The following is an 11265-nucleotide window of genomic DNA, read 5'->3' as shown; positions in this document are numbered from 1 at the left end:
CACACACACACACACACACACACACACACACACACACACACACACACGAGAGAGACACATACACTCCGAGCACAGGGGCCATGCGTGTGCTGCCTCTCAAACTGGAGTACATGCCCACTAAGTGACTCCTGCCAGACCAACCATGTTTGCACACTTGGCTTAAGACAAAGCTGTTCATACTGGGTCATAAAATACACTGAACCAGTTTGTCATTTAAAACGTCCTCATCTGAAGGACTGGACAGATACTTGTGTGTTGGCAAGGATCTACTGCTCTTGCACAGGACCCACGTTAGGTTTTCAGCACCCACATGGGACACCTGCACACACCTGCACATACCTACACGCACCTGCACACACCAGTACAGACACATGCACACTCATGCACATCACTTAAAAACTTAAACAAAAGAAAACTTCTCAATTAGTAATTAACTGAATTCTTACCATTGATTACATACTTTCTTTGTCTCTATCCAGCTCTGGAAAAATTACATTCAAATTCCCATAGGTTCATCCAGGTTTTCTTTTCTTTTCTTTCTTTTTTTCTTTTTTCTTTTCTTTTCTTTCTTTCTTTTCTTTTTCTTTCTTTTTCTTTTTTTTTGGTTTTTCAAGACAGGGTTTCTCTGTACAGCCCTGGCTGTCCTGGAACTCACTCTGTAGACCAGGCTGGCCTTGAACTCAGAAATCCGCATGCCTCTGCCTTCTGAGTGCTGGGATTAAAGGCGTGCGCCACCACTGCCTGGCTATCATCCAGGTTTTCTATTCCTGTTTATGTTAGAAATGCTTTCCAGTTACCATTTTTGTTTGTTTTGTTTGTTCGTTTGGTTGGGTTTTTTTTTTTTTGGGGGGGCTTTGTGTTATTTTGTCTTTTCTTTTTTCAGAGCTGAGGACAGAACCCAGCGACTGGTACTTGCTTGGCAAGTGCTCTGTCACTGAGCTAAAACCCCAACCCCTAGAAATGCTGCCCAAACTCTCATAATTTTCATCATAGTATTATGACCTATGCCTGATCAGTTGTAATTGCTAAATATACTTTTATTTTTAGCTGATTTTTGAGATATTCAAAATATTGATTCTGTAATATTAAATGAAGTACACACACACACACACACACACACACATATATATACATCCATACGTATGTATATTTACTCATTACTTTTATTGCAAGGTTTATTATACAAATTTAGAACATGTTTTGGAGTTGTCATGTTACCTGTACAGAACCTTTCATAAACTGCCAAGTATGCAAATATACCATAGTGATGGCTTGTAAAATCAAAATGGCTTTCTGTCTGTCTATCTGACTGACTATTCCTCTGTCTTCTCCCTGTCTCTCTCTGTCTCTGTCTCTGTAACTGTGTCTCTCTGGGTCTCTGTCTCTGTAACTGTGTCTCTTTGTGTCTCTACTTCTGTTTTTTTGTAGTTGCTGCCGGGTATCAGGACCTGTGTGTTTATATGATTTTTATTCCTGAGATAGGATCTCATGTAGCCCAGGCTAGCCTGTAGCTTCCTATGTATCTGCAGAGGACTTTTGTTTGGTGCTTTAGTTCCTGTACGTAGCCCAGGCTACTGTGAGCAAGCCCACGCCTCTGCTCCTGTGTTACTCCAGTTAAACCAATTGCATCATGGAACTAGACTTGAGTAAGATCATATCTAATCTAGCCATGTGTCTGTTTCTGTCTGCCCAAGGTGTCTGAACACTTAGAAAACAGTTTGTGCCATGTGTTTCCGAATGCCAAAGGCATATATACTCTCCACAAAGGTATTAGGACTCAGTGTGTAATTACCTATAACAATTCTATCTCTTTAGTGACACTGCTGCATTTAGAGTGACAGGACAGTGTTCCAGACAGCCTGCTTCCAGGTAGGAAAGACAAGGCAGGTTGAGGAGATAGCTCATTTGGTAAAGTGTACAAGCATGACGAGTTGAGTTCGCGTCCCATACCCACATCAATTACAGGCATTCGTACACTTGTTTGTCATCTCAGCACCACTGATGGGGTCAAGTCCCTAGGGCTTGCTGACCAGTGCTAGTTTAGCCTCATTTGTGACCTCTCAAAGGTTATGGCAGAGTTCCTGAAGATGTGCCCACATGTACACATATCCATACATATGAACACATGGATCTCGACATAATCACCCTTTTAAAAGACAGTATAGATAAAAGGCGACTCTTAACACGTTCACTTAGCCATTATAAAGTCTTATGAAGGATTTTTACAACATAGGCTCAAGGGAATCCCAGCATGCAACAGATCTTGCTAATAGGTTGCAACCCATCTGAATGGTATCAAGCAATGCTAAACAGTGTAAATCGCCCCAGTGCCCCAGCGGATGTGGCTCCCCGTGCTAGGTCTTCAGAGCGGTGGGCAGCCTCCGTATGTACCCTTTTCAATCTCTTACAGCTGTCTTACAGCTGGAGGCCCTGGAAGCTTGCCAGGCTCTAACTTCTGTCTTTGTGACTCCTACGTGATCGTATTTCTTGAATTTCTGACAAGTGCCCGCTTCCAGATGTAGACTAGCAGAGCAGGAGGTGTTCAGCGACGTTCCTCAGCCGACCCCTGAGCTCCTGGGAGAACTGTTCTTACTCCCTGGAAATCCCTTGGAACAGTTCAGCATATTCCCTTCTCTGGGAAGATACTTCACCAAGGCCAGAGTAATCAGCAGGCCTGCAGCTCAGAAGCCCAATTTTACACCCCCACATTCCCACGGGTTGTGCCCTTCCTGAAAGCACACGCTGCTCACTGCAACCCCAAACTGCTGTCACTGGTTGTATCTGAAGATGCTCAGCCCACAATAAATGGCATTGAGAAGGCAGCCGAGTTAGGATAGCTGTGACAAACTAGATACATTGTAAAGTGGGCCAGGCCAGAAGAGAACACTTCCAGGTCATGGGTCAATGCTCTTCTTAAGGCTGAACCAAGAGGTTAAGCCCAGAGTTTCCAAAAGCAGGAGTACCGTCAACAGCATCCATGCGATGGAACCTCAAGAAGTCACCCAGTCGTCTCTTCTGAGAGATGATGAAATTAAAGAAAGCAATGGTGAGTATAGGAATAGGACAGATGCTCTAATTAGCTCTGTTATTTTGCAGACAAAAATGGACAGACACTTGCCGGCTCTGCCTGCCGCTCTTCCTTATCCTTCCCCACTCACCCTGGACTCTGATTCCCCGATCATTCTCTTCTTGTTTCCTCCTTGCAGAAGCAGCTGCATGGATAGTCTCACAGGAGATGAAGGAGAGAGAGGAGAACGAAGGTATACAGGGCTATGCTTTGTTGGGGGCCACGGCTGCAGAAGGAGAAGGTGCAAACGAAGATGCCAGAGATGAAACTACTGCTGGCAGTTCAGCCTCAGTAGATGACATAAGCCATGATGCTGGGACCAGCAACAATAGCCAGGATAAGGGTCAAGGAGAGGAGCTGATCCCTGGGGCCACACAGGTTCTCCCGAGTCCATCAGGCCAGCTGCCCCGCAACCGCTACAGGTTCACCGAGTTCCAGCTCCAGGAGCTGGAGCGCATCTTCGAACGCAATCACTATCCCAGTGCTGCGGCCCGGTAAGAACATTGTCTGGCTTGTGTTTGGGAGCACCCAATGCTCCGGAGTGGCATGTGGATCTTTTCTTCCCCTCCTGAAAATAGAATCTCCCTGCAGACTATAGGCTCCCACACCCTAGTCTTTTACACTTGGGTACTGGGATGAGGTGGGGGAGGGCAAACACGAATGAAGATATTTTCATGCAGTATTTAAAGGACTCAAAGTAAGGTTTGAAGAGGGGTGTAAAGTCTGAAGGTGGCTGAGGAAATACAGGATGGTCTTTGTTTAAAATTTAATTGTACGTTGTGTAGCTTTGGCATTACATTATATTTTTCTAAGTGGGTTGGAACATTTTTCTTAATCACTGATTGGACTGTTAACTGCTGATTATTTTGCAGGATGAGAGAAGGTGTATTCTTCCCCTTAAAAGTTCTATTTAAGAAAAAGAAAACTGTTCCTAAGAGCAAGATAAAAGTTCTGGCATGGTGTAGCCTGAGCCACAGAACTAAGGCGAGAGGCTCAGTGCAAATTCCACAACATCTTGCTCTATAGCCTGATCCATCAGCCAACCAACCAACCAACCAACCAACCAGCCAGCCAGCCAGCCAGCCAGCCAAACAGACAAACAAACAAACAAACAAACAAAAGCCTTTGGTGGTAGACCTTGTTTGTAATCACACCACTTGGACACCTGAGAGGTGGCAAGATGAGTTTAAGAAGGTCATCCTCAGCTAGAGCTCCAGGAGGCCTGTGCCTCAAACAAAAGCAGGCCTCTCAGGAGCAAGGATTGCAAGAAGGCAACACCACTGCCTGGTTTTCCTCTCTCCTCCCCCTCCTCCCATCTCCCCTCTCTCCCTCCTCCTCCCTTCTCCTCCCTCACTTCCTCCTTCCTGTCTCCCCACCCTGCCCCTTGTTTTCTCCTCCTTTGCTGATAGAGGAACTCACACTACAGCTCAGGTTGGCCTGGAACTTTCAGGGAGCCTCATTCCGGTAGTACAGTCCCTTGCAGCCAGCCTTGTGAGACCTTCTACATTGTTTTGTGCCTGCTGTGGTTTTATTATTTTGTGGTTTAGTATTTAGTATCCAATCAGTAGGTTGGATATTTTTGCATGATAATTAAGCGTTAGGAATTCCCATGTGCTTTCTATTCATCCATTTTCTTCAATTTGAATTTATCATCCAGCCCAACAGAGTTCCTAAAACCTTCTTTCCTCTTGTGTGTTTTTCTTCACAGTTCTTTTGTTTTGTTTTGTTTTCTTTCCATTTTGTGAGCAGAATCCCAGGCACCACATGCTATCATCAGTAACATTTCTTGTGACGTTTTCTGTTTCGCTGATTTTCAGATTGTGTCCGGGTGTCTCAGGGACATATTCAGTTTTTCACATTTCAATCTAGAGCAGATAGAAAAGAAAAGAAAATTGTTGACAGAAATACTTTTTAAAAGCGTCGAACTCCTCAAGGTGAATGCCACAGAAGAGGAACGGGACCAAACGCATAAAACCAGATAGAAAATGCCCTTCTTATTTTTATTTTATCCATGAATCCAAATACTGAACAATTTCAACTTTTGCCCACAGAAGGGAGCTCGCGAGATGGATAGGTGTGACTGAATCCAGAGTGGAGGTCAGTAACTAGAAAAAATACAGCCCTTCTAGAACTTGCTTCAGGTCATGAATACCTTTGTCCAATGGATGAAGTTATTTTGTATAATTTACTGTTCTATATTTGGGAAATGAAGGTATTTTGTTTTGTTGTGAGGCACAGTCTCTCTACATAGCTGTGGCTGTCCTGGAACTTACTATGAGGGTTAGGCTGGCCTCAAATCCACAGAGATCCACCTGCCTCTGCGGGAATTAAAGGCATGTGCTATCATGCCTGGTTGGGAAATGAGTTTTGAAATTTGTGGGGTTTATTCATGGAAAATGGAATAAGAAAGTTCCACATTACCAAAATGTCTCACTTTCAGAGGGAACATGACTTCCTAAATGGAAAAAAAATAGGTATATAGTTTTGAACTGTATGGAGTTCATAACCCGCTGCAGGGTACAGACTTAATATGGATTATAGTTAGTTAAATGTATTAAAATTGCTAGCAGGACAACAATCTCTGAGCTAAACTTGAGCTTTGAAGCCTCAGAATAGTCCTTGAATGTCTGCACAAGCCTATTATAGAAGCCAGAGGAAAAGTAGTTAGTCATACCATAGCAAGATAGGTGGTCCTGGCTATATATTTTTGGGTGGGGGATCACTGAGTCAAGGTTACTGGGACCTTATCTTCCAGGCAGTAGAGTCAGAGACAAAGGCTAGTGAGTACCAAGATGGATCGCTAGCATAAAATGGACCTTCTTTAGCCACCGCAGAACCTGTTTTATTGCTTAAATATAAGAGAAGTCTATTATATGATGCATTTGTGAATAAATTATTAATACACGTTCTAAATTACAAAATACATATTCATTATATAAGCAGTCTAGGTGATAATGAATTATTTTGAATAATAAACTATCCTAAAACTCTATACTCAGGGAAGGAGTTTATCAACATTCAAGCCTTGGAGTGCCCCTCATGGGATTAGAAAGAAGGTTCTTTCATGGAATGTAAACTCTCAGTGGTATATAACATTACATGACAGGTTCTTCAGCCATGATCCTGACTATTCTGCACACTAAGACAACTGATTTTTCTCTTTCATTGTAGAACTGGTTTAAGAGTAGGAGAGCCAAATACAGGAAATGCCTGAGGATGTAAGTGCTCTGAACGTGCTCTCATGGTGCTCCCTAAAGATTGTGGAGGAGCGCTCAAGAACCAACTGTACTCAGGAGACAGAAGCAGATGAGATTTTGCTACCACCAACACATTATTTTACCACCCACCTCTCTCTCTCTCTCTCTCTCTCTCTCTCTCTCTCTCTCTCTCTCTCTCTCACATTTGCAATAAAGTGATTAAATCTCAATATATTTGCTTCATGAGTCTTTGGGGATTATTAGTATGATATGTGTGTAAATTATCAAGAAAATGCCATTTAAATAGAATAACAAAGTTCTCTTCCACAAGGTGACACCACTGTGTATATCACAGACACATTTCAAGTGTGAGAGTGGGCTTTCTCTTACCACATAGTCTCTTTTATCCACCTCCCCCTTATAATAGATTTGTTCTTTTTTTTTTTCAGAAACATTGGAGAAGACAGTGTTTAAATGTGTGTATGCAGAGGTGGGCAGGGGAAATATGTGAGAATCTTAACTTTTAGGTACAACACAAAAATTATGAAAATTCAAATTGTTTTGAATGTACAATCTCAACATATTCACATAAAGTCAGTCAGTGAATCTTTTGTATGTACATGTTCATGTAAGAAGTATACATAGGCTAGAAGGTGTGTGTGTGTGTGTGTGTGTGTGTGTGTGTGTGTGTATGTCTTCATGTCAGAGGACCTTAGATACTGTTCCTCAAGAGCCATCTACTTGTCTTTTGACGCAGGGTCATTCACTGGACTGGAACTCACCAAGGAATCTAGACTGGGTGGTCAGGAACCTACCTTTCCCACCTCCCCAGTGCTGTGATTACAAGGATATGCCATCACTTCTGGCTTTTAAACATGGCTTCTGAGGGTTGAACTCATGCTCCTGTGTGTCCCCACACTTGCAAGACAAGCACTTTGCCAACTGAACTGTCTCCTCAGCCCCAGTAGACATGATGATAACATGTTCTTTTGTTTGTTTGTTATTTTGTTTATTCGAGACAGGGTTTCTCTGTGTAGCCCTGGCTGTCCTGGAACTCACTCTGTAGACCAGGCTGGCCTCGAACTCAGAAATCTGCCTGTCTCTGCCTCCAAAGTGCTGGGATTAAAGGTATGCACCACCACTGTCCGGCAAGAGATCAGTTCTTATGACCAAATGATGAAAAGGGACTTCATTTGCTAGTGTCAGATTATATCAGTGCTGAGCAGCGACATGTGCCTGTGGCATGAGATGGACTTCTGCCATCTGCCAAGGTTATAAATTAGAAAAGCTTGTGAGTAGTTGAGGTAATATTTTATGATCCAGGACAGCAGAAATCATTAGTAGCCTCAGGAGGCCCAGTCTCTGTCACTGCCAGAGGAAATTAACTTTCTGTTGCCAGCTCCAGACATACCATCTGCTCCTGTTGAAATTCAGGCTCCCTGGGTACCTGTTGATCTCCCTAGTTGACATTCCAGGTGTGGGGATTCCTCTGTTGCATAAACAGCTATAGAATCTATTGCCATAAAACCATTAATTTTTTTCTTCTGCTTTTCTATAAATACTTTCTGGGGATGGACTTCTATGGTTGCCTACTAATATAATTTAACCTTGAAGCAGTACTTTGATAGTGTGAGGCCCAAAATTGTAATTAATTGTTTTCTCTAGTTACCTTTTTATAACATGGGTCCTATGACAACACATCTCTAGGCCCCTATGGTGATCTAAAGTTTTGTTTTGGGTTTTTTTTTTTTTTCGCTTCAACAATATTAAGTTGGTAATATTATAGGGGGGAAGTTGTGATTTTAAACAGCTGGAAAGATGATAGATAAAGGAACATTCTTAAATATGTAAGGGGTGCTAAAAGCATAGCTCTAAACTAATGTTCACTTCTGTCTTGTTTCTACTGGGAGTTTGCTAGTGGTGTGGTTTCTTGGGGGAAGGAGTGAGCCTGTCCCTTGGCAGGCTTAGTTCTAGATAGCTGTGGTCTCAGTGGAAGTCATTGAAATATTCATTTTGTCAAAGCTGTTTTTATCATTTTTCATAACAAATTTTGCAATGTTCTTAAAATCAAGGAGAAGCCTTTTTTTAATTGTACCCAGTGGGAATTCAAGTTTCCATTGACTTCAGTTTAAATACATATTTTGCTAGGTTTTTGTACTTAATTTTGTACTCCATCTTTGAGAGTTAAATGTCAGCCCATCTTTATATCTATTTTGTTGTGAAAGCAGATTTTTTTTCTCTTTGAAATTATTCTCTGGAGCATTGTGGAGTTCTGAGCCTGCCTATGAGCCACACGCACTAATCTCCAGGCTGTGGAATTTCTCACATGCTCATTTAGATGACCACATGATCTTGCCTGACTGAGCATAACTTTGTTCTGTATTTCAATATATTCTAATTATTACTATCTAAATACCTACCAGAAGGAGCACTGGTGTGGGAGTGGGGGTGGGGCAGGGCAGCCGACTCAACTGTTACTAAAATAAAACAAATCCCTTGGTTCCTAAAAAGAAAGCCAGCAGACTTCAGTATGATTTCTGTGTTTTGTTTTCTGAGACAGGGGCTAAATGTACCCCATGCTGGCCTTCAGTTTTCTATGTGGTCAAGGATGACCTTGAACCTCTGATCCTCCTGCTTCTACCTCTCCAGAGCTAGAATTACAGCTTTGAGTCACCATGCCCTGTTTTTGAGGTTCTGGGATCAGACTTGGGGCTTCATACATGTCAGCCAAGCACAGTCTCACAGCATCCTAGCCCCAAGCTTCAATGTGATGTAGATGTAGTACATTACCAGCACTTGGCAAGGGAAAGACAGGCACACATCTTTGAGTTTGACATAGTCTGCATAATGAGTTCAAGTTCTGCCAAGGCCACATTGTGAGACCGATACAGATAAAATAAAATACCTAATCTTGTAATCTCAAGTAGAAAGGGACTGGTTTGACATATTAGAGTCATAATCAGATAACACATAAGATAACTTTGTATGTCACTGACAATTTAGATTGCATAGAATCCTTCTTATTGCTTTAATTGTATGAAGGGATGAGGTTGTAGATCAGGGTTATAGTGGTTGCCCAGCACTGCAAAAAAAAAAAAAAAAATCTCCCTGAACAACCTACTCAGAGCAGAACATACACACTCATCTTCACAAACTCTCAATGAGCACGAACCAGCTTTGTGTCAGGCACTGTGGTACAATTAACCATTTTCCATATTAACAAAAATTAGAATAGGCCTAGGTGTACATCAACCCATAACTGAGTAATGAAAGTGTATGCTACTTTCTGTTGCTGTAATCCAACACTCTAACTAAAATCAACTTAGAGGGTACAAAGATTTATTTTGGTTTATAGGTTCCAGTTCATAACTGAGGAAAGCCAAGGAAGGAGCCCAAGCAGGAATGTAGAGGCAGGAGTAAGTATGCTTGCTGCCTCCCTCACAGGCTCATGCACGGCTAGCTTTCTTTTCTTTTTCTTTTTTTGGGTTTTTTTTTTGGGGGGGGGGGTTAAGACAGGGTTTCTCTGTATAGCCCTGGCTGTCCTGGAACTCACTCTGTAGACCAGGCTGGCCTTGAACTCAGAATCTGCCTGCCTCTGCCTCCCGAGTGCTGGGATTAAAGGCATGCGCCACACAGCTAGCTTTCTAACACAGCCCAGGGCCACCTGCTCAGGGGATGGTACAGCTCACAGTGGGATGGGTTCTCCTATATCAATTAACAATAATGACAGTCCCCTACAAACATGGCCGAACCGCAGTCTGATCTGGACAATCTCTCAATTGATACATTCTCTAGTTGACTCTAGGCCTTGTCAAGTTGACCAATAAATCCAACTAGGGTGTGATAGATATACGCAATAAAATTTTATTCAGCTCTGAGTAAAAACAAAATTATGAAACTTTCAGGAAAACAGGTGGAACTGGAAAATATATATCAAGTGGAGGAACCTATGCTCATAAAGGCTTGCAGCACATATTCCTTCTCATATACAGTTCTTCTAATATTTATTCACGTATATGTATTTGGTGGTTAATGTATATAGATGCCAGGAAGCTACAAAGGGACCCATGGGGCAGAAGGGAAGAAACTTAAAGTTAATGGGAGAGAAAAAGTAATATAGTGTATGTGATATTGAAATGCAAAGAGACATACCCCCTGGAGGTAGAAAAAGTTTAAGTACGGATGGGTAAGGCAGGGAGATGGAGGAAAGGAGAGGCAAGAAAAGAAAAGGAGGGGATGAGAGAGACGGTCAAGTATAACTAAATACATATAAAACACCATAAGAAAACTTGTCACTTTATCAGCTGATTGAAAAGTAAGAGCAAATGTGGAGCTGCCAGTCTCTGAGATGTTATTCAACACATAAAACAACACAAAGAGGACCAGGCATTTGGAATTGATGCTTTTCTGTTTCTATTAGAGACCATTTTTTCCTCACACCAGGGCCTGACGATTTATAAAGTCCTTCTAGAAGCATAGCATTTAAGCTTGAATTTTACTACTGAAGATAAGTTGGTATCATGGAGTTACTATCAATATGGATAATTTCTATGTCATATGTAACTATAATATGACTACACATAGAATCACTATCTAAAGGACACTGGCTTTAGCAGTCAAACACTATAAGTAAGTTTCATATATGTGTGTTTCACATACATGTATAATAGAGTTTATATATTTATATATGAGATAACATTTTTGATTCAGAACACATGTGTTCATATTTTTCTAAGGCATATAAAGATGTACATGAAGAATAAAAGTGGTTTTGTGATATTCTTTGTTCCTTGAGGAAATCGTGTTCATCTTGAAAATGGCTCACTTCCATATTGCGGGGGCTTTCTTGTGCTATTGTGTGCCCACAAAGCCTGAAAAGTCTTAATCTTATTTTGCAAAAGACAGGGAGTTGAACAACAGATGTGAGTTCTCCAATGACTGACCTTCCAGATTGCTGTCACAGGGGATGTTGACCTTCACTCTGGCTTCAGTCAGTCATGT

General features: G+C 41.9%; 1 protein-coding gene across 1 annotated transcript; it reads left to right on the top strand.

Annotated features, from left to right (window-relative positions):
- Window positions 1-2916: 2916 nt before the first annotated feature.
- On the top strand, window positions 2917-6289 carry LOC110313252 (rhox homeobox family member 2-like). Its single transcript, XM_021187270.1, has 4 exons — window positions 2917-3046; window positions 3207-3561; window positions 5119-5164; window positions 6239-6289. The coding sequence occupies exons 1-4, from the start codon at window positions 2983-2985 to the stop codon at window positions 6287-6289; spliced, it is 516 nt and encodes a 171-aa protein (XP_021042929.1). The 5' UTR covers window positions 2917-2982.
- Window positions 6290-11265: the final 4976 nt, after the last annotated feature.

The sequence above is a fragment of the Mus pahari genome, chromosome X (genome assembly GCF_900095145.1).
Source record: "Mus pahari chromosome X, PAHARI_EIJ_v1.1, whole genome shotgun sequence".
Lineage (NCBI taxonomy): Eukaryota > Metazoa > Chordata > Mammalia > Rodentia > Muridae > Mus > Mus pahari.
This window is presented reverse-complemented; position numbering and strand designations above follow the sequence as displayed.

Coding starts and splice junctions, on each gene's coding strand:
- LOC110313252 (XM_021187270.1), top strand. CDS start 2,983: ATGGAACCTCAAGAAGTCACCCAGTCGTCTCTTCTGAGAGATGATGAA. Junction 3,562..5,118: donor TATCCCAGTGCTGCGGCCCG/GTAAGAACATTG, acceptor TTTTGCCCACAG/AAGGGAGCTCGCGAGATGGA. Junction 5,165..6,238: donor TGACTGAATCCAGAGTGGAG/GTCAGTAACTAG, acceptor CTTTCATTGTAG/AACTGGTTTAAGAGTAGGAG.